This window comes from Loxodonta africana, chromosome X (genome assembly GCF_030014295.1).
Source record: "Loxodonta africana isolate mLoxAfr1 chromosome X, mLoxAfr1.hap2, whole genome shotgun sequence".
NCBI classification, from domain to species: Eukaryota; Metazoa; Chordata; class Mammalia; order Proboscidea; family Elephantidae; genus Loxodonta; species Loxodonta africana.
Window position 1 is genome coordinate 45,711,575 of NC_087369.1, and position 23,374 is coordinate 45,734,948.

Below are 23,374 nucleotides of genomic sequence, written 5' to 3' on the forward strand. Positions count from 1 at the left end.
TTCAGGACCAGCCATTTCTTCAAGCAGCCCTTGGTTCTTCACAATTGGGAATGGTATTTAGAAACCAAGAACTGTGTGCTAGGTGTGCTCAATGCTATGAGGGTGTCATTGCTTCTAGGCTTTTAGTGGACAGAGCTTGGAAATTCACATTTTATTTAAATCTTAAATTGACACTTCAAATCCAACATCACTGGGTTCTTTCTCCCTTTCCCACATTCCATATATCTGTCATCTCTCTTCTCCCACACTGGTTCCCGACATTACCATTTATCATTTGTTCTTACAGTGCATATAAAATGTTTTCAGAATTATAATACCACTGCCACAAGTGATTTGCTAAGTATAGTACAAGACACCTTTTGCAGTTATCTTTGTCCTAAGAAAATATTTCACTAAGGATGTACAGAGTATTGCATTCAAAACTTACTTAGGTTCTTTTCTGTATGATAATGTTATGCAATACAAAGTCTCCTTTGTTCCTGTTTATATTCAAATTCATCATTTTCCTTTATGTATCTATTTTTGCTTTTTGAGTATTTAAACTTTTACATGGTGCAAAGGTAAAAGCTATATAAGAAGGCACACACAGGGAAGTCTTGACCCCATCTCTGACCCCTCTGGCCATTCCTGTTGAAAGACAGCATTTGCCACGGTTCCTTTCTGTGTTTTTCCAGTGAACAGGTTCTCACCAGACAGGAGATATAAGAAACCAAAAACCAGTTGCCATCCTACCATTACTGAACCTTTTTTCCTTTTTTTAAATTGTGCTTTAAATGAAAGTTTACAGTTCACGTCAGTTTCTCATACAAAAACTGATACACACATTGTTATATGACCCCAGCTGCTCTCCCTATAATGTGACAGCACAGTCCTCCTCTCCACCTTGTATTTCCCATGTCCCTTACTGAACATTCTGAACAAAGATTCTATAGAAGAATCCTGGTCAAAAAGGGGAGAAATGAAAATGCAGAACAGTTTCAAATTCTCATGGAATCCAGACTTTCTGGAGCTATGGAGGCTAGATGAACACCTGAAACTATTGCCCTGAGATAACCTTTAAACTTTAAAAATATCCCTTAACGTTTAGGGTCGCTATGAGTCGGAATCGACTCTACGGCACTGGGTTTTCTGGATTTTTTAACGTTTACTCAAAACCATTGTCCATATCCACTGTTTCATTAACCCAAATCCCATTGCCATTGAGTCCCTTCTGACTCATAAATGAAAAAAAAAAAAAACCAAACCCAGTGCCACCGAGTCAACTCTGAATCACAGCAACCCTATAGGACAGAGTAGAACTGCCCCATAGTTTCCAAGGAGCGCCTCATGGATTCGAACTGCCAACCCTTTGGTTAGCAGCCATAGCACTTAACCACTACGCCACCAGGGTTTCCATTCTGACTCATAGCAGCCCTGTAAGACAGAGTAGAACTGCCCTGTAGTGTTTCCAAGGAGTGGCTGCTGGATTTGAACTGCCAATCTTCTGGTTAGCACCCGATCTCTTAACCCACTGAGCCACCAGGGCTCCATTATTTTATTTAAAAAAATGGGGTTGTAAAATGGTATTCTATCTTCTCTTCATATATTGGCTGGAATGCTTCACAGAGAAACATCTTCAGATCAACTATCAACCTGAGGTGCAATTCATGAAGGAAAGGCAGGAAAAAATGCTTGATTCTTTCATTTGCCAGTTTTCAGGTCAGTGAGTTGTTTTGTTGTTTTGCATATCACCATGAACTCTTAGATTAAGCAGTTAATGTTTATATTCATTGTAGCTTTCCTCACTGAGGTTCATAGTGTCCTGGACACACAGTACGTATTCAGCAGCCTCTTCAAGTTGGCTACTTAATCTTTTTGACACCATTGCAAGGGCTTAAAAAAATTATTTTTTTTTATTGTGTCTACCCATATTCCCCCTTCCCCCTTGGAGTCAACCACTTCTGCAAGGAACCTTGGTTCTTTTTAGTAAGAAAAGGTACTTAGAAACCACAATCTGGAAGTTTGTGTGCTCATTTCTATTGTACTGATCAACGTTTCTGGGCCATTTCAATGGAGAGAGCTAGGAAAAAATACTTAAGATAATATACATCATGAGTTCATATAGTGATACTTCTAATTCAAGTTCAGGACTATATAATTTTCTTAATTGTATCTAATTTAAATATATAATATTTAATCTCATCAATCCTATGTTTGCATTTTCTTTCTCCTGTGCTGAAAATCCCAGTTCTCAACAATACCAACATAATTTTTTTCTTTCTCTCACGTACAGTCCCAGAATAACAATACTGACACTACCCCCCAATGATATGATCACTGAAAACAACTTAAAATGTTTTTGCAATTCCTTCTGTCATCAGGGTAAGGGTTAATTTATTGAGTTTTAGAGTCACTTGAAACAGTTCCTTTCTGTGGGTTGTGCCACCAACTGGATAGTTAGGTTTATTTCATTTTTCCTTTTTTTTTTTTTTTTTTGGCATTGCCTTTTGATACTTATTTTTGACTTGTAATTATGTAAACTTTAAAGCAGGAGGAGCCCTGGTGCTACAGTGATTAAGCACTCAGCTGCTAACCAAAGGGTCGGCAGTTCAAATCTACCAGGCGCTCTTGGAAATTCTATGAGGCAGTTCTACTCTGTCCTATAGGGTTGCTATGAGTCAGAATCAACTTGACGGCAATGGGTTTGTTTTTTTGTTTATAGTACTAGAAAAACTCAAAATAAAAAAAAATAATAACAGTGGCTTAAACATAATAGAAGTTTATTTTTCTCAAACATAAAAGACAATGGCAGCAGTGCAAGGCTGATGTGGTAGTCTGGTTCCACTAGGACCTCAGAAACCCAGGCCCCCTTGGTCCTGTCGCTCTACAGTGCTTCATCTCCACACTTCATGGTCCAAGGTGGCTGCTCTAGCCGTGGTCATCAAAACCACACTGTAGCCAGCAGGAAGGAGGACAGGGCAAAGGGCATGTCTTCAACCTTCAGGGACAAGTTCAGAAGTTGAACTCCCCACTTTCGTTTTATACCCAGAGCGAGCCCATCTCTACCTGTGGTGAGCTCCCTACACCCATTGTGTGCAAGTCTTCCGCACGCTCTATACCTGCTCTATACCTTTAGTGAGCTGCTCTTCCACAACCCTGGTGAGCCCTTCCAAACTCATGTGAGTTTCTCTATGGCCAGTGTGAGCTCACCTATACCCGTGATTACCTCTAAACCCGCAGGGAATATCTCTACACCTAGTGTGATTCCCTCCGCACCTGTGGCAAAAAAGCTAAACCAAACCCATTGCCGTCAAGTCGATTCTGACTCATAGCAACCCTATAGGACAGTAGAGCTGCCCCATAGGGTTTCCAAGGCTGTCATCTTTAAGGAAGCAGACTGCCACATCTTTCTCCCACAGAGTGGCTAGTGGGTTCAAGCTACCAACCTTTTGGTTAGCTGCTGAGTGTTTAACCACTGTGCCACCAGGGCTCCTTAACTTCTGTGGAGAGCACTTCAATATCCATGCTGACTTCCTCTAAACACACAGGGAGCTTCTCTACACATGTGGAAAGTCTCTCTATACCTTCCACAACCCACTGCCATCGTCTACACCTTATGTAATTTAATTTACACACGATCCCTTTTACACCTGTGGTGACTTCCTCTACCACCCATGGTGAGCTCCTTAACACCCAGTGTGATCTGGTTTATACACACGATCCCTTCTGCACCCATGGTGAAATCCTTCACACCTAGTGTGATTATATTTACACCTGTGATCCCCCCATACACGTATGGTGAGCTCCTTTATACCCATGAGGAGTTCCTTGACAGAAGCAGTGATCTCCTCTACGTTCTGGTGAGTTTCTCTACCGCCATAGTGATCTCATCTATACCCCCGACCAGTTCTTTAACGTCCATATTTTCAACCACCCTGATGGCTCTTACAGTAAATGTTCTGTCTAACTGAATGAACCACAACCTTAAATGTCTCCTAAACCAAGCTTATTACTTTCCTCACAGCCCTTAAACTTGTGTTCTCTCATGTTTTCTTGGCTTAATTAATAGAATGACCATCATCCAAGATGGAAACCTCCGTTGGCCTCAGGCCCTCCCTTTGCCTCCAGCCCAAAGACAAATACAAAGAGCCAAAGGCTCTAAAGTTATATATATATATATATATATATTTTATACATATATATGTTTCTTTTTTTTTTAAATTTGGGCTTTTGAGAGTACCTGATTGCCTACAGTAGTTCAGGCTCACCAGTCCTCTTTTGCTTAAATCATTTTTGCAGGTCTGTTTTACAGGGCTTCCTATCTGCTCTTTTCATTTCTCCATTCCCACCTGCCGTTTGACGTAACTTCCTAAAAAACAAAAATTTAGTGAATTATTAACAGTGGTTAACTCTCGAGTGGGGGAGGGGTGTTGGCATGAGATGACAAGAAATTCTATTTCTGAAGTTTTGGATCAGAAATTGAGAGGGATCTTTTTTAATTTAAAAATAAATATATAAAAAAGTTTTATTCAGAAAAAGCTTATTGGCTTTAGTACTCAGTCTTTCCCAAGCAATGGCACCCTTTCTCATTGCTCACACCCACTATCTAACCATCCTGGATTATACCATTTGCAAGTGTTCCTCACTTCCCCCACCTGTCACGTCACAGTATTTGCTGGCCCCTTCCTCGCCCGTCTTCCCCCTTTTCTTCACATACTTCAAGACCCAATATGGTTTCCATGACCTCTTCCTTGACCCCTCGCTTCCTTTCTTTTGCTCTGCCACTGGCGAGGCATTTTAAGCACAAATGGATTTGATACAAGGAATCAGATGCTTAGCAATCTTTGGAAGGGGATGACACTAGAAATACTGGGTTCAACAACAATTTGCTAAGGCTGCCGCCCAGAGATTAAAAATCTGCTGCTGCCACAGCCACTACTGCCTCTCATCACCCACAAAGCTGAAAATTAGCTGTTGGAATTCTCCACCTGGCCAGCCCATCTCCCTGACCCTTCTTACCTTCGGTCTCTGAGGTGGGAAAGTTCCCCTACCACACTTTGCCTTCCAACCCTAATGTGCATTCAGAAACCTAGCTGCAAGGGAGTCTGGAATATGTAGTTTTCAGCTCTCTAGCTCCTGCAGTGAAAGGAGGGCATAAAAGGATGCAGAGACAGAAATCAAATATCAACCAGCCGTACCCAGCACAGACACTGTTGGAAAAATAAGAGCAATGGAGTTGAGAGGTAAAAGCTACGGTCCTTGACTATCAGGCCAAGGAGTTTGGACTTGATCGTAAAGGTACCAGAAAAACATCTGAGACCTGGAGGATGCGAGATGACACAATGAAAACTGTTTCAGGAAAAAGCCTTCCTAAAGATAAAGGGCTGGCCATGATGCGGCTACTGCAGTACATCAAGGCCGAAGGCAATGAAAAAAGCCTACAAAGGCATCAAAGGAGATGGAGGAGAGAAGGATCTGAGACATAAAAACATATGCCCAAGAATTGAGGTTTTAGGATAGGACTCCAAATCATGTTGAGTGCAATTCCTCTGAAATCCTCCAGTTTGCTCAAGTTCTGCATAGGGACTTGATTATCAACATCGTTTAAAACAAAATCAGTGACAACAATAATATGTTTCAGGAATACATAGGACACAAGGTACTTCAATTTTCTCCTTTCCTCAACAGGTTTATTGCCTTTTAAGAAAATTTTTGTAAAATATAAATACAAAGGCAGAGAATTTACTTACAAAGTTAAAACACAGATTTCAAACATAAACACACGATTCAGAAAATTTTAGTTTTATGTACATTTTCAAGCAACCTCAACATATTATTGTTAGTTTTCAATATTTTACAGGGTACAGAAAAAAATAGCTCAAAGTCTTCTTTAAATAAGAGCATAAAATGTTTAAACATATAAACAATCCGGTTTGATGCGTGAAAACTAATTTCACAGCTTTTAAATTAGGATATAAAAGTTTCATACAATTAGTTGTTGTGTGTGGAAATGGTTTTAATTTATATTACACACTACTGGATTACATCCAATAGCATTTACCTGGCCCGAGCAGGTACTCTGTAAACAAAACATAAAACTACATCACCAAGTGCCTTTACCCAATTCGCTCCCCCAAACCAACCACACAATCCTGACCACACTTTTAACAGTTACAGCTTCTGTCCTCAGAGCTTTGTATGAAAGAAAGCCAAAGTGTGGATTTCCTTGTCCTCATTTTTTTTCTCCTTAAAAAAGAAAAGATGAGAAAAAAAAAAAAAAGTTCCAAGTAAAAACAAACATCCCAAAACATGTGTGCATTTGAAAGTAAAGAAACATCATAACAATTTCACAAAAACTGACTGAAGTTTAAAAAGAAAAAACATGTTTCTAAGTCCTTCCAATTGGAGTCACTTCTCTTATATAAAGAAGAGATATTTTCATATGTAATAGTGTCCTTTCTTTACAGAAATAGTCGTATTATGACACATATGCACAAGGATTAACACTATGACACACTGTACACGGCGGGCCTGGTGCGCTCACCAGTAGTCATCCGAGGTCATGTCGCTGGGGTGTAGCCACTCCACAGAGGAGCCAAGCAGAGCCGGCAGGTCGCTGGTGAATTCTACCAGGTCTAACAGCTCCTTGCTTTCAGGGTTGAAGGCTTCCAGGTCTTTGGAGCAAGAGAACAACAGACTTGCTGAAACCTGACGGTAAAACTCTGCCTCTGCAATTGTGACAACTTCCACATTTGGAAAATTGCAGCGGAATATGCGGGATGACATTTTCAATTTCTTAAGCACGTCTGAAAGCAATAGCCAATTTCGTGGCCTACAAAAAAGAAAGGAGAGTGCTTTAGGCTTTCGGCAAAATTAAAAGAGCTTCCAACCATTAACTACCACTTGACCAGTCCCCACAGCTGTGACAAGGGCCAGTTACTTCTACTTCAAACTCCACCCCTGTCATTTCTCAACATACTCACTCCCTGACTGACTGGCCCCTTTCCAGATGAGGGAAAAGTCTCTACTGCTGGTGGTGGGGACTCTGGACTCATGTGGCTTTCTTAACAGAACACCTAGAGAGGACCAACCGATTCAGACAGAAGCCGAAGCCTCTGTGGGGGAGGCTCCTCACAACGCCCACCTCATTGCTCCTGTGGCTGACAGAGACTAACAGTTCACTGAAGCCCCACTCACCCAGCTTTGCTCTCAATTGGGTCATGACTGAGCATCCCAGTATGGTGGCCAAGGGCAGTGTCTGCATCCCAGCCCCAGAGGGGTTGATCTCTTATTTCCTCCTCCCACCCTCCAGGACATTTTAAAATAGAAAAGGCCGTCTCTCCTTTTCTTTCACATGTCTCCAACCCATCCCTCATCTCTTTTGGGAGAGACGCTTTTGCATCAGGGCACTGCAACTTTATGGGTTCTGCTACTAATAAATGTGGCTATTTGTAATCGCATATGGGTTTGTAGCTTCAGAGTCCGAGGAAGGTGTCATTCATTAAGCATCTTTGTTAACACACGACAGAGCGCAGGTCTCCTGATAATATATGCCCCAAGGGATTGGTCACCAGCTTGACCAGGAGGGGCGAGATTGGATCTAACCAAATCTGACAGCACACCAACATCCTAAGGATCACGTGTAATGACTTTCCTAACTCTAGTCTAGAAGGTACAATTTCAGTACAGCCCAGTTCACCGGAAGTACCCGGGAAGGCCCCCATGGTGGCATGTTGAGAGGGGCAGCTCCTAAGGAGGGCCCCTTCCCAAAGAGTTTAGTGACCGAAGGTGCCAACTCTTCCAAGAAATTTCAGTGACTGACTTCAATGCCCACTGGCCTCTGGGGCGTGACTGGCCTTGGTGGTGTCCTGATAGGGACAGTTTATACTATGCTGTGTTCCCTCACCCCCACTGGATATAATTAAACTTATATATACCTTTTTGGGAAAAGATTTACTGTGTTAAGTGAGATTCATGCACACTTAGAGCTCATTCACCCAACCTCGTCTGCTTAAAAGGAATTTCTAACCCTGACACCCCAAGAGCAGCTCAGCTTTGTTCTCAATCCAGTGGTAGCCATGCTCACCCTTGAGAGACAGACACTTGGATGTTGTAACACGGTAAGAGGGGGCTTTCTGAAAATTCAAATTCAAATACATCGCTATAGGCATCATCATCCTCCTCCAGGTCCTCTGGTCCTGGTGGGTTTGCCAAAACATCATATCCACTTTCATCATTTGGTTCTAACGCAGAGAAAAAAAGGAATCAGTGAGCCAGAGCGAGATCTCCACTGTTGTCAAACAGGACTCTAAATAGAACAAGAGCCTTGCCACCCCAGCCCTGTCTCCAGCACCCACCACCCACCTCCCCTCACCCACACCAGAATGTAACTCATTCACTTCCCACTGAGCCGAAAAGACCAATGGTGCTCACCACACACAGAGCTGCCATAGAAGTCCCAAGAGCCATTGGAGTCATCATCACTGCGACCCTGAAGGTCATTTAAATAATCTGGAAAGAAAAACATAACAAGATAAAATCTGCTGATGAGACCGAAATGCCAGCACAAGTTAGGGGTCATTTTTCCTAAAAATTCAGAACGGGCCGGTGTGTTGCTTCCTGGAGATCCCGCGACCCTCCCCTCCCTTCCTGCCCGTTGGTGCATTCTGCCACACCCTGTTCTCTGCAGCATCTGGCAAAGACCTACATACCACTCAAACAGGAGATGCAACTATATGAGCCACGCCTGAGGTTGAAAGGCATTTTTAGAAAACGCAACTAATTTTAGGAAATGTTTAAAACATTAGGACAAATAGATCAAAGCAAATATAGAATCAATGGCTAATCACCAAAATAATCGGCTTCACTACAGTACTATTTTGTACACCCCACAAAAGCCGAACACACTGCGGCTGTCCTAAAGACATGAAAACTCCACCATTTTACATTTCTCCCCAGTAAAGTCCACATCTGATTTTTGAACATTTCTTGAACTTTGTTATTCCCGTTTCTCGAAGGGACCTACCTGTTAAAAACCTTTCCATAAGTTCGCTGTGAGTCATTTTCATGATGGTTCTACCTGAGTACGTAGCCAGAGTGGGGTCAGCACCGTAGGAAAGGAGCAGGCGAACAATTTCCAAGTGATCATTCTCGACTGCGTCATGGAGAGGCCTAGAGAGAGGCACACAGTGGGAACTGAGCGTGTATACATCATGCTCATTTCCACTAACCACTATAGGCAAAAGTGGATGCAAAAAGCCATGTGTGCGATGTGTTCCAGGCACACTATTTCACCGAGGAGGCGTGCTCTGTCACTGCCATTCCAGATAGGGGAAACCGAGGCACAGTGACTGTCCAAGGTCAAGTTATGAATTAGCCTGCTATTTCTAGACCTAGTCCTTTCCAGAGCAGGGGAAGGACTACTTCAGGCCTAATTCTCAAATGCAAATCTATCTGAATCCAAGGCTGAAGGAGGAGTTCCAGACAAAAATGAAAATGTTTTCAAGAAATTTAAGCAGTGACACAATGTATGAAGATGACTTACACGTAAAAAAAATAATGATACAACCATGACAGAAGTCAATACAACAAACTTTTTTTTTTCTTAAAGCCTACTCTTTTTAAAAGAATGGTCGAGTACAGAAAGAGATGATTAGTGAAGACCCTCTGCAAACCTGACCCTAGGACCTTAGATCAATAATCAACCTTCTGGCCGAGAAGCTGAGGAGAAAGAAGAAACCTGGCCTGAAGCTGACCCAGACCGGTGCATTCTCAGGAGGGTACAAAGCCCTCTCACCCGCATCCATAGGGGGACGGAATGCTGCCCGCGGTCCCTCCTGAGGAAATGCTATTTAGAAACTGTGAAAGAGCAAACAGATTTCAGTTTTACTGTTTTTATGACTGTCCGGAAAGTCCTAGTGACCTGCCTGACAATAACCATCCCACTCACACAACCAGGAAGATGTTCAGACTGACTCTGACCTGAGCTGCGGACCCAACAAACCAAGGTCAAGGACAGAGGGAAGGCCAGGGATAAGGGGGGATCATGGCAGGTCCTATACCAAGCCGGTGGCCATGGGCCTCTGTCTGTACTCCCACGATTTTCATATTCACATGTACTTTGATTGTGTTGAAACAAGGAAGAGCCCAGGGTCTTAAAGCGCAGCACCACTGATTATTCATAAGGCCTCAACGTTTTCATGGGCTTTTGTCCACAGCATCTGACCAGGCCCACCCTTGAGACTTCCCAGTTGAGGGAAGTGACAGGCATACATATGCACACCAGTAGGAAGAAGGAGGGTCCCAAATGCCCCCCAGGTCCCCAGCTGAGGAAGAGGGGCCCTGATAGCGAAGGTTGGAGGTAATGATGAGTGTGACCTCAGAGTTGCTGAGAGGCCAGGCCTCAGCGTGGAGGACTGTGGAGATCACAAGGCCTCGGGCAGCAAGGAGCCCCTCAGCTTCTTCCTTTGGGCTATAGTGCAAAGCTATGCCAATTCAGAGAAAAAAAGGTTTTGAAGCAGCAACAAAATGTACCGTTGGTCTCCATCTCGGCTGTATGTTGTTTTTTCTTCACTTTGAGTACTGGGCTAGCTTGGTCACTGAACTTTTAGAAAAAAAAAGTCAGAGACCAAGAAATTAAGGGAAAAGGCCAGGGTTTATAAAAACAACAACAAAAGTTTTACAAAACCGGAATCACAACGTAAGTTCAAGTGTAACACTGAAGCATACCCTACGTGACCCAGGGAAAGACACACACACACACAATCAGTTTAGAAGCCAGAATCAATCCTACTAGGGTAAAAACGTGCTGCTCTTTTTCATTAAAGGAGTTAGAGATCACAGTCAGAAAAGCCCACGAATGCTTTCTAGTAGCATCTTGGGATGAGAGGAAAAAGAAAATGATGCTGAAAACCCCAGGACGTGTCATAAACGTTTAAAGTTATACCTAATTTGCCAGAAAGGTCTGATTCAACTCCAGAGGATTTTGTCATCAAGGTACTCACATGTCCCTCCCATCTTTCCTCCAGGGTTTCCTGCACACCCTGAGAACCACCACCTGTGCCCAGGCTGAACGAAGCCAGACCCACCACTGACCTGGTTCCATCCTGGGCGCTGCAGTTGACGTCTGCACCATATTCAAGGAGGTGTCGCACGATGTTGAGCCAGCCCCTTGCACAAGCTTCATGCAGGGCACAGTAACCTGCATTGTCTCGATGATTCACGTCACAAATCTTGTTCTCCAGGCAGTACAAGACCACTTCCTGTGGAGACGGGACAGGGGACCACCATCAGATCACTGCCAAATGCACCACGGAAGGGTGACCTCTCTGAAGCTTGGCAGTGCCCACTTTCAAAGACACACACCCTTGGGCCTGGGCAGGCAGAGGATGTCTGGGCTTGGTGCTGGGGCAACTGTACTCTAGGACTATGTCTGAAACCTGGCTCTGCTACTGCCCAGCTGCCTGGCCCGGGGTCAGAAAGAAACTTCTCCAAGCTTCCATTTCCTCCTCTGTGAAAATGAGGAGAATCACAGAGCCTACATAGGGGTGTTGAAAGGATATGATTAGATAATCCTACAAAAGCCCTTAGCCCAGTGCCTGGCATCATGTGTACAGAGGGATCCTGGTTGCTAATATCTTAAATGATGCATTAATACGTACAAGGGCATTCTAAATCAGTTAATTCAGTAGGCGACAGTGATGACAACACAAGCTCAGATAAAAGTACGGCCGAAGGGCTCACGCCAAGAGATTCGATGAGCTAGACCACACCTCGACTTGAGAGAGGGACACCCAGGAGGCTAGCTATGTTCTCACACCCTTTTTAGAAGGACAAGGAATCTGATCCTGGGCGGCAATGCTTCTTCTGATTTTATGCCAAGTAGAGTTAAAGAGAAATCTCTGGACATAGACCATATATATCATCAAGAAACGACGTGAAATGCTTCAAGTCACCCCATTTCCTACTTTGCCTCACTCGCCACCCTACTCGGGGCTGAATCAATAGAATATTTTCATATTTACCTAGGTTAAGGACAGAACCTGATACACCACGTACTACAACCTACACATTTTAAGAACTAGATAAAACAAGTCTATCCCTTCCACCTTTTCGGAATGTGCTCTGTGTCAACAGTTTGCATGAGAATCACTGTTGTTAATCTCACTTCTTCCGGTGCGTTAAAATATTAAAGGAACCTCTCCTGGTAAGCAGAACAGTAATTTATTCAACGTTTTATTACCTTGATTAAAAAGTTTTCCAACACAGAGAAGAATATCTGCCACCAGAAAACATGGTCTACTATTTTCCTACAAGTCACACCCAGCAAGAGCTGTGCGGTTCTGAGAATTGGGGGTAGGCAGAGAGCACGAGTGGCCCAACACACGGTTCACATGCTCAATGGGATCAAAGTGGGCTGCCCTTTGTGACGACTCTTTAATTACTCATCTGATAAATCTAAGACAGGGATCATCTAGCCTGCTCATCAACCCAAGGCAGGTTCTGAAAACCTGTATGCCTTTCTGGGACCCGTCAATCAAAGTGCTCACTCACTTGAGGGCTAACTAGAATGTTCCATATGTGCACCCTATAAGCCCAGTATTCCATCAGTGGGTAAACCTCCATCACTGCCGTCTTGCTTTAGGCTACAGTGGCAGCTCCCTTCCAAAACAAGAGGCAGAAGAGAAAAAGCATGCCCACAAATGCGTTTCTTCGTTCAGATCCTAACCTGCCAGAAAGCCCACAATCCTCTGGGTTCCCGGGCCACCTGCCCTGAGCGCTGGTATCCAGGATACCGCATGAAGCTGCTGCTCTTTTAGCAGGCCCTCACTAGCCAGACTCGAGTGGACGGCTGCAAGCTAATGAGCTGTGTGCCCCAGCCAGGGAGAGGCCCCGTCACGTGACTCCGGGATCAGGTCTGAGCGCCACCGACTGCTGTGCACAGATCAATTTACCCAGATCCCAGCGGCCTGCCTGCTGTCCTGTCAACCCAGGGTTTATTTGTTCTGACAATCATGGCCTTCACCTGGAAACCTTCGTGGCTGCTAGGGCTGATTTGAGGGTAAGTCAACTCTCCTCCTGGAGGATGGCAGTAATGGCACTAATGGCCCGACAGCCAGGTCACACTTTAGTCATGGGCTGTCCTAGCTCAACAGTGGTGATTATCACTGTTTACACCGTACTTCTCAGGTCGTCAAATGAGAACGCCTCTGCTGTCCCACGGTAATGTAGGAGACGCCCGGAAGGGAAGGTGGGACTGCTCTCGTTTGATATTTGGGGAAATTAACGCCCAGAGAGGTTAAACCTCAAGTTCAGATTAATGAGAAAAGTACTAGACCTACAACTCACGTCTCTTGGTACCTGATCCACTGGGAAGACTCAAAAGTCCCAATCACCAGCCCCAGCTCGAGGGCTGCAATCCAGCTCCCTAATCCAGCATCGCTAGACCCTCTTTGTTGGGGTCAAGTGGACTAACTACACCGTCCTGGCTGGGAGGGCAACCTCTAAAGGGATGGCAACTGCCATCAACAACAGTTAGAGAGAATGGCTAAGAGGCCAGACAATTTGTCTACCCAATAGACTTCTTGGTTTATTTTCTACACTAGAAACGGGAGGGGCTGACAGGCAGTCCACCCATTCCCAAACGAAATCCCACTGTTTTTGTTGGACCATTCTCTGTTAAGCGGCTATAAGCCGAATGCCATTAACCGTAAGATGTAACCATAAAGGCCATAAACCCGACATTGTTAATTAATTAAACGCCTCATTAACTTTTTTAAAAACATGATTTATTCAATTCATAGGAAATTTAACCATCACCACGAAACACACAAGCATGTGATGGCACATGCGCATTTTAAACTAAGGAACAGCAGCCTTTTACAGGACGGAAAAGGTTTGGGCGTCTCTGGCCATTCAGGCGTTGTCTTTAATGCATATGTGGGGACAGAGTGTTTCCCAATCTCAAGAACCAGATGAACATGACACAAAGCTCGGACAGCCTTTCCTGCATATGGCATCTTCGGCTAAGCAGTATGTGATAATGGTGAAGGCCAACTTCAGGAAAACCCTTACACTAATGCTGTGCAGTCCAACTGCACCTCGACCAGGTTAAGGAGATTAATTGTCCTTCCACTTGAACAGGCTGAAATCTCCACATGTGACCTAGCCACCTTAACAGGTTTAAATCTCACATGTGATCTTGCCACCATCCCAACACTTTCAATTTGGCAAAGAAATCCCAGCTTTCACCCTGGTTACCTGTGAAATGTACATACTGCAATTTACACTTGAGGAGACAAAAATCAGTAATCCTTATACACACACCCTCATGGCCTCATGTACCACCAAAGGCCTGGTAGCCTACAAAAGTACGGAGCTCTTGCTCCTTGGTTTGGACCCAGCTCTACCCAAACAAAAAATGGAAACTGCTACTTAGAGGACCAACAAGGGTCTCTTGAGGTCTCTGGTCCCAAAGGGAGTGAGACTAGTGAAAATGATGCCAAGTGCAAAGGCCAGGCCAGGGCCTCAGAGAGATGGAGCCCGTGAGCCCTGCACTGTGCAAACCATTAAGCCCTCCCTCCACTCTGGTGCTTGCTGATTTTCTCAGTCCCCGTTAGCCATCATTGGAAGGGAATGCTCGTATGCAACATCCACCGGTCCTCTTAGGTACTAAAGCTCTCAGCTCACAGGATACCACTGGCCGCCGCTTGGATTTCATTTGCAAGTAACTGACCTAACTGTACCAAATCATTCCAGAGAGCTCTCTTCAAGATAATCAAGAGATGTCAAAAAACAAGAGACACGTTGATACAAACCACAACCAAAAATACCCTGAGCTAAGAAAACGCTGGGGCTTCAAAGGACGATCCCACAAGGGTGTTAGCCTACTTCCAACTTCCCACCTATGCAATCATTCCTCAGGGACTGATTCTGGGTGGGGGTGGGGAGCCTGCTGCTGGGCAGTCGCACCAGGAAGGGCTAAAAGGCATAATGGACAGCAGCAGAGCTGGTTGAGGTGTGAGAGCAAGGGTTCTGGCCAAATCCTGGGCGTCTGCAGCCGAGCCCAGGCCAGCCTCAATCCTGCCACCTCCACACATCTGCATGCAGCTTGCCGAGCCACATTTTATTTTCACCTTTCAATTTCCAAAGGGCTGATGCCAGCATTAAAAAAACGTCTTTGCCCTGTGGGCTACTGCATCACAATTTCAAGTCACAAGTGTGGTAGGGGAGCCTCCCCGGAACAGTGGGAGCCATCTATCTAGCAGGGGGTTGCACTGTAAAGCGGGCAATTCCAGTGCGAGCCAGTCCTGGAGAGCTTAGGCAGAGGGGTGAGCTTTGGAGCCAGACAGCAGGGGCTGAATCTGGACCCTCCCACCTATTCCCTATGCAGTAGTGGGTGATGCCATTTAATCCCTCTGCGGCTCAGTTTCCTCAGCGGAAAGCGGGGATATTACTAGTTACTATCACATGAAGTGCTTGAAAGGGTTAAATGAGTTTTTTTTTTTTTTTATGGGCCCATATATGAGTCTGAATCGACTCAATGGCAACTGGTAAGGTTTTTTTTTTATGGACCATATATAAGAAGAGCCCTAGTGGTGCAGCGGTTAAGCGCTCAGCCACCAACTGAAAGGTCTGCGGTTCTAACCCACCAGCCACTCCAGCTGCTCCACTGGAGAAAGATGTGGCAGTCTGCTTCCGTAAAGACTGCAGCCTTGGAAACCCTGTGGGGCAGTTCTACTCTGTCCTAGCGTCACTGTGAATCAGAATCGACTTGACAGCAATGAGTTTGGGTTTTGATGGACCGTACGGGTCTAGAAAGAGCACATAGTCAATATAAGCTATCGGTCTTGTCGGCCGTGCTGGTTGGGGACTGTGGGGATGGGGAGGCAGAGGGGCAGAGAGTCCCCCTCCTCCTGAACCCAGCTCTTCCCTCCTGGGGTTCCCTTGGCCTTTCGCAGAGAGCAAATGCTCAGGTCTGCTCCTCCCCGCCGCTTCCCCCACAGGAGCCCTCTCCACCCAAACAGCACAGGCAGCCCCAAACCCAGCAAGTCATCTCATCTCGCTCATCAGAATCCAAAAGGGCTCATTAAAATTCCCCCAGTCGCCAAGCCCTGGGTTATGTCAGATTTTGTATCAGAGATAAGCGAGTGAGACTGGAGGATGCCGAAGAAGCCTACCTGCCCGAACATGAACTGAACATCAGAGAGGCCTTTCTTTTCACACCGCCATTGAACGTGCCACCAAAGAGACAGCGGTGGGGCAGGCTAACACAAACATCCTGCTGGAAAGCCTGGCCCAGCCCCTCATGGAGGGGGAGAGGTGGGCTCTGCTCCAAGACTCCAAGTGCGCCCCCCTCCACCAGTGTGGGAGCCCCCCCACCCACTGCGTGGCTTCTCACTCCAGAACACCCACAGGGAGACTCACCTCGTAGCCAAGCCGGGCAGCCCGCTGCAGGAGGGTCTCACCAGCATTCTTATTGACAATCAGTCTCCGGGCTTCAGGTGGCATCGGGCGCGACTGTGTCGTCTCTTGAGGGGAAGTTGCACGTGGCAGCTGTGAGGACTGGGAAGCTGGGAGAAACTGTTGCAAACGGTCAAAGGGCTTCTGCTCCTGCTTGGCTGGTGACAGATCATAGTCTGAAGTGGGCTCTGGTCGCTTGCGGAATCTTCGGACGGTCACCTGTCACAAAACCAGGCAGTGCACACAGGTAAGGCCATGTTTCCCAACGCCCCTCCTCCTTCCTGTCTCCTTTCCAGGTTACAAATCCCAGTGGAGGAATGCTTTTTCTTTATGGGGGGGGAGGGGCATCAAAGGGGAGGGGTTTGAATCTTTCTTGTTGGAAACTTCACCCTACCCTCCCAAACCCCTAAAAAGACATACACCTCTAGGACAGGATAGCGATGTTTAGGGGAGGAATCTCTGTGAGCAGCAGGCTGGTGGGATGTGCTTGCACAGGCCCGTGGGGGGGAAGGGAGAAGGTCAAGAGGTACCTTGCCGTCAGCATTCTCCACGTAGTAGTCTCCTGTCAGTGACAGTCCCCGCCTGGGTTCCTGAGGTATCAAGTGCTTAGTTTTGCACAGTCTCTTCCCGGATGGCTTCTCGCTGCTGTCGGTGTATTTCTGCAGCAGGGAGGCGGCCTGGCAATCCTCGTCTTCGTCTGTGCACAGCACATCTGTCTTCTGGCTTTCTTTAATTTTCTGCTGTTTGGCAGGCGGCCTCGAGGCTGGCGTACAGCTTGGCTGGGTCTGCTTTTTGCCGTTTGCACTGGTGGATGAAAGGCTCTTCATGGGCGGAGAGCCGGAGAACACAGGCAAGCCTAAATACGGAGGGGGGCAGGCGGGCGGGCAGGAGAGAGGGGGAAAAGAAGCAGGCATTACACAGTTGTAGCCGGTATGGAAAGAAAAGCCCATTGTTAACACTGATCACTGAAGTGGCTTCAGTTTTTAAAGATATACCAATTATGTTTTCAAAGCATTAATATTTTAATTATCCCACATTCAAATGGCAAATAGGTTAACCCACAAGACACCAAGTGGGAAGTTTCTTCAAAGGGCCCAGACAAGTGGGCAAAAGCCAGCTCTTCCTGCTCTCCCGCCCAGACCCGCTGGAGCCGGTGCAGGATCTTCCAAAGGCAGGCCAGCCTGGGTGCTCAGGGCCCAGACAGGAGACAGCCTGAGGCTGCAATGCGGGCACTGGCAAGCTCCCGGGGCCACCTGAACCCCACTTCCAGCTGGGTGAGGCAGATGGGGAATTCAAGCTCCCCTCTGCCCACTGCACTCCTCACTGTAGGTTTGGAAGGAAGTGGGGAGGGATGGGCAAGGGGGTGTGAATAGACATCATGGAAGAAGTTCCTCATCTGCCACATTCTAATCAGAGTGAACTTCTATGGCCCTAAGGGCCCCTCCGTGGCGCAGGGGACCCACCCTCTAGGCATGCCTCACAGGACAGTAGAGGGGCAGCCTCACATACCTTGTTCATTGTCATTGGATTTGAGGGACTCTTCCGACCAGCTTCTATTGCCTTTGGCCTCTGATCTTTTCCTGCTGGGTTTCTCTTCGGTGATGTTATTCCCCTGGGCAGTGACCTCAGGCTGAACTGCCTGGGTCACTTCCTTCCTGTTTTGTCGGCCAGGTTTGCTCTCTGCTGGTGACACTTGGTGCTCCCAGCGTTCTCTAAGGTGCAGCAAGTGGCGTTGCTTTTTAGGATGGAGCCCTGTTAATTCAATGCACACCTTCAGGTTGGTCAGCTCATTATAATGTGGGTCTTCTAAGTGGTTAGAGGAATTGTTTGTCATTTCCCTCTCAGGCCAGTCATCTAATGGAAAAATAACTACAAATTAATCAAAAAGCCCCCTCGGGGAACAAACTGTCTTATGCATCACTAATGGGGCAGGGGAAGGGGAGGGGCGTGGTCACTGCCTCTGCCTGAACAAGTCACCAAGTCTTGGGAAGCAGGCCTAGTTGTCTTTGGCCATCTTTAGGCTTGAGCTCCTACATCTGGCTTTTGGGGAGGGGAGGTGCAGGTGGTTTCCTTAGGCTCCAGGTATCCAAATCCCTGGAGCTCCCGGGGGCCTTGCGCTCACTGAGAAGAGCTAGGAGGCAGCACCCTGTGTCTAGGCGGGCAGCGTGCCTCACACCCACACCTACACATCCGTCTACCTCTGGCCGCATGCACAGGCCCCCAAGCAGACAGCCGAAGCAGACCAAGCTCACCTTTTGAGACCCGTCTCCGCTTGGCTTTTAGCAGGGGGTCCTCTGGCGTATCTTCCACAGCGGTCTCATTTTGGACGGTGTCCCCTGAGACTTTGCGTTTTCTGTCTAGTCGGAGGGTGGGACTGTGGGGCATGTCCACAGCCACTGGGTCAGTGGGCGGCTCGCTCAGAGGCTGCCTCTCCACGAAAAACTTCTCCACAGGGAGATCTTTGTCTTCCTGGGCTTCAAAGGGATCAAGTTTGTTCCCAGCACTATACTCGCCTGGGGGGAGGGGAGACAAGACAAATGAAGAGCCAAAAGGCCACCGCAAGAAGGAAGGATTTGGGGAGCAGGCGGGACCCTTATGCCCAAGGTGGTTGTTGCTGTTAGGTGCCATCGAGTCGGTTCCAACTCAAGGGCATCTGCTATTATTGATAGAGCCTTCTGTGGAGACCAGAGCCCATAGCCATTCGAGGCATAAGAACCTCAGAAACAGAACTCTCCAAAGGGAGGGCACACGGAAGACAATCAAGAAGTAAAGCAGAATGCAAGTGGTACACCAGACCCACAATTTTCTTTTTCTACCTTTTCATAGCTGGGGGCATGAGGGAACCAGAAAGGAGAGAGGGCATCAACACTCTCTTAAGGGGGAAAAAAAAAGAACATGAAGTTCTTTCCTTCAGCAGCTAGATCCAACCAAGCCAAGGCTAACCTAAAAATCTCTGTGGAAACATCTGCTGAGGTTATTATGCTGAAATAAACTGAAGGCTGATGATGTAACAGTGAGACCAAAGATCCCCAAAATGGCACCAACAGAAGGGATAACACCAATATTCACTTGGGTCAACAGGGGAAATGATGAAAAAAGGGGACAGGTCCTTTGTGGGCAGTGATGGGTGTCTCCTGGAGGGCTCCAGGCCCGCAGAGGCAGGCTGCAGCTGCCTTCAAAGAGGCAGAGAGAGGCAAGAAGCTAGGCAGACCAAGGGTACTGGGAAGAGAGTCCTGGAAAGGCCAAAGGCAAGTCGTTCTAGCCCATGCACAAGTTCAGAGGCAACATCAAATAACTTAATCTGATCACTGCGCCTCACCCTGTCCTCTTTCTCACACATGTGGAGGGAAAAGCTAAACCAAGGGACTGCCCCCACTTCCTGTCCTAGAAGGGAAGCTTCTTCCTGTCCAGAGGAGGCCCTCCAGAGCCCAGCACCCCAGGGACACCCACAGTGACATGAGTCACCCCGGCAGGCATTCCTTCCTTCACACTTCCGCATCCAAGAGAAATCCCCGGACAAGCTGCTATCCCCAGCCCTGCCACGTGTTACCTATCATATACTAAGTCAGCACCTGCTACCTCTGCTCACTCTAGCACCCACCACTCAATCCTCTCTGCCCAACATCACTTCCTACTTTTACTCCAGCCTAAGAACTAACTCATCAACTGCCTTGCTGGTTGCATTCTTTCTAAGGTACAATAAAGTATTAACAACGATTACTTCATAATCACTATAGCATTCAGGAGTTCATCCTCATCCCGCCTAAAATGATCCTGCGCTTCACATCACCAGGAAGATAGGTTTGGTATTTTGGGAACACTGAGCTTAGTGATACAAGTTAATTTCTACATCAGATACTAAACCTATGCTGCCCATCCTCCTACCCTAGTGTCCAAATGGCACTCCCATTTCTGACCAGCTGGGCTCACCCCCTGGTGAACCTTCTCTTGGCAGCATTCCCAGCATCGTGTCAGTCATTTCTGGTGGTGAGCTTCACCCTGGCCTTAGCTAGCCTGTCCCCTCAACCGTGGATGGAGTGCATTCACCTCCTCTTCAAGGGTTTCCTAAGGCAGGACGAGACCGCTGGGGCTGAGTCTACTCTTGGAAAGGAATGGCTGAGCCTCCCAGCTCACAGTGGTCCACCATATGGTCTGGGAAAACTGGAAAGCCAGGCAGTAAGAGTCCATGACTTAGCAGCCAGGCCCACCCTCCACTCCCGGTCTCTGGGATACACCTGGCACTGGTGGGCATCAAAACAGAGCCAACACAGGCCTTTTGTCACGGCAGGGTCCTAACACATTGCTCATTGGTGGCGGTGGTAGCAGCAGCAGGAGAAAACACACAGAATCCCCTAAACCCCTGCATACAAAACTCTGCAAACAAGAGGACCGAAGGACTAAGTGGTGGCCAGGAGACGAGCACAGGCGGGCTGCAGGTCCTCCTCTTGTCTGCTCTGCGACCCTCTTAACCACACTAGCAGTAACAGCGCCACTTTACAACTCGGCCCCCTTCAGCTGTAAAATGGGAATTACTGTGAACCTCCTCCCAGGGGTGGCCTTCATAAACACAGGCTAAGCATCGCCAATGGAAAGGCCAGAGAACCCGCTTTAACAAAAAGATGCTGTGACTCTCAAACCAGCTGGCATTCAAGCCCCTTTATTTATTTATAAGATTTCAAGATATGACCCCTGTTTACTATGTCATTGGACTTCCCTAGTCCAATCCGTCTTCCCTAACAGTCCTGTGGGAGGGGGCGGGCACACAGTGTGAAAATGTAAGAGTGATCCGAAGACCCACCATGTTGTGCAACTGTACCGTTAGGTTAAAAATGTACTTTTCCCCACTTTGGGTAAGGAAGATGGTTTCACACCAGGTGGTTTGAAAGCTAAGTTAGCTGGTGATGTCACAATGCCTTTCAGAGTCACAATCAAACAGCAGTTGAACCGGTGTGGGGCCCCACCCAAAATGAGCTCCCCTCCCTAATCAGATTAAGAATCCATTTCCAGATTCAGCTTGGACATTTCATATTTGGACTCCAGGTTCCACGTAGTCCCCTTTCTCTGGAACAGTCTAGACCAAGTCTTTCTCGGAGAGAAGGTTTTCCACTTAAGTTTTCCCTTCAGTGCAAAGTCCATATTCCCTGCCAACTTCCTTCCTAACAGTGAGATGAGCTCATTATCTCACCTACCCAACCTTCTGCCAAAAGGCCAGCATCTTTTGCCCATAGCAAGCCACCTGGAGAACTTGTGGTCATTATTTTCATAGATCTGAGTGTGCAGTGACCGACTGGGGACCTCATCTCCCTGCTCCACAGGTCACTGCCCCTTGTAAAACAAGAGCACCCCCCTATAAGATGAGCCCTTCCTGCCTGTTTCGTTTCGTACAGCCCTTCTGGGTTCCCCATCTGGTAAACAACCCCCCACTGCCAGTGGAGAGGGCTCACCTTCACACACTATCGCCTGTACCCCCACTCACGGGGAGGCTAGGGGGTGAGTTTTTGCCGCTGTGGGATTGCGCTCCTGTGCTTATGGTCTGGGAGGCCACAGATGACCCTACAGACCTTCCTCTCCTGCCTGGTCACGAGGGACCCATGTCTGTGGTTCCTCATCGTGGACTATTATCAGGAACCCTGGACTGCTAAATTCGGTGTTCACCGAAATCACACCCGCCCACACACACGGTTTAGCTGCTTTTTTCTTCCACTTCTCTGAGAGGATCTTTTCCCAAACTGGTTCCACCCCAGCCCCCCCCCAAGGCATTATGAGGAAAAACTTAAAAGAAGTGAGACTTTTTCACTACAGCGTCTCAGGGCAAAGACTGATTCCCCTAAGGGAAGCCAAGACCAGGCCATTTGCTGGTGTAGCTTAAGCAGTCCAGTAATAAAACTGAAGACCACCCACCCTGACTGCCCAATATACACACAACCACCAGCTACCAGTGGAAGGCTCCATGTTACATTCTTATACACCTCAACTTGGGCTCCACACATGAGGCTATTTCAACCACTAACCAACCACAGGATTACTGTTGAGGGCATATGCGAAAGGAGCAAAGCCAATAGGCAGGGCTCCTAACCATCAGGTTCTACCATCGCTGCTACTTTTGGCCCTTTTAAAAGCAAGAAGCCATGTGTCCTTGATCACGCAACCTAGGCAGATGTGAGCAGACGTGAATGCGGCTGGGTTGGTTGTGGTTTAACACTTGTTCCCTGCAGCAGCACTATCATATGACTCGCAGCACACGCATCCCATAATTTATCGTGGTTGTGCCACAGCAGTGCCTCACAGAAGCATCTCCATGGCAACATTTACAAGTCGCCGTGGCAACAAAGCAACCTCACCACTGTGGTAAAAATGCACAGAGAGTCCCAAACAAGATGGGAGAGTATTAAGACATTTGAGGGCTACCCATGAGTTAAACTCTCTCCTCTGCAGGTAACCATCACCTCTAGCAGAGGCTAACCTTGTTAAAACTTACACACTCTATGGAAAAGGCACTGGGAATCTCTCTGCTCCAAATTCAGAGTAGTTTACGAAACACGCAGGTGCTCTGCCAGAAGTTTCCTGAACTAAGTTATGTGAAGCCCTTGTACTGCTCCTCACTAATTAAGAGCACCCCCTACAAGATGAGCCTTCCCTGTCTGTCTCGTTGTCCAGTTCCCACCACAGTAATGCCACTGAGTAGGGCCTAGGTCCACCCAAGCCAAGTGGCTAGCAAGGAAAACGGTCACTTCATGCTCAAAAAAGGAAGGGAACCAACACTTCTTTGTCCTCCCCATCTTCGAAATGCCACTGAGAGTTGGTTCCTAGCGGCAAATGGCCTAATGAACTTTGAAGTATGAGGCTCTTCCTAACTCATTTGTTGAACTTCTAACTAAAATACAAACTTAATCCCGCTGCCCATACTATCATAAAGAGTAAATGAAAATTCTGA

General features: G+C 47.0%; 1 protein-coding gene across 6 annotated transcripts in view; it reads right to left on the reverse strand.

The window, feature by feature from the left end:
• Positions 1–4,202: 4,202 nt before the first annotated feature.
• Positions 4,203–23,374, reverse strand: part of BCOR (BCL6 corepressor) — a 47,942-nt gene continuing 28,770 nt past the window's right edge. For 2 of the 6 annotated variants that reach the window (XM_064278143.1, XM_023557965.2), the window contains exons 7-15: positions 18,693–18,953; positions 17,950–18,294; positions 16,971–17,296; positions 16,405–16,659; positions 11,074–11,240; positions 9,005–9,150; positions 8,413–8,490; positions 8,066–8,222; positions 4,203–6,811 (exon numbers count right to left, since the gene is read on the reverse strand). In XM_064278143.1, coding sequence (XP_064134213.1) covers positions 6,520–6,811; positions 8,066–8,222; positions 8,413–8,490; positions 9,005–9,150; positions 11,074–11,240; positions 16,405–16,659; positions 16,971–17,296; positions 17,950–18,294; positions 18,693–18,953 — 2,027 coding nt within the window. In that variant the 3' untranslated portion in view covers positions 4,203–6,519. The remainder of the gene's footprint in view (positions 6,812–8,065; positions 8,223–8,412; positions 8,491–9,004; positions 9,151–11,073; positions 11,241–16,404; positions 16,660–16,970; positions 17,297–17,949; positions 18,295–18,692; positions 18,954–23,374) is intronic. The other 4 variants (XM_064278142.1, XM_064278144.1, XM_064278145.1 and 1 more) reach the window with 4 other exon arrangements.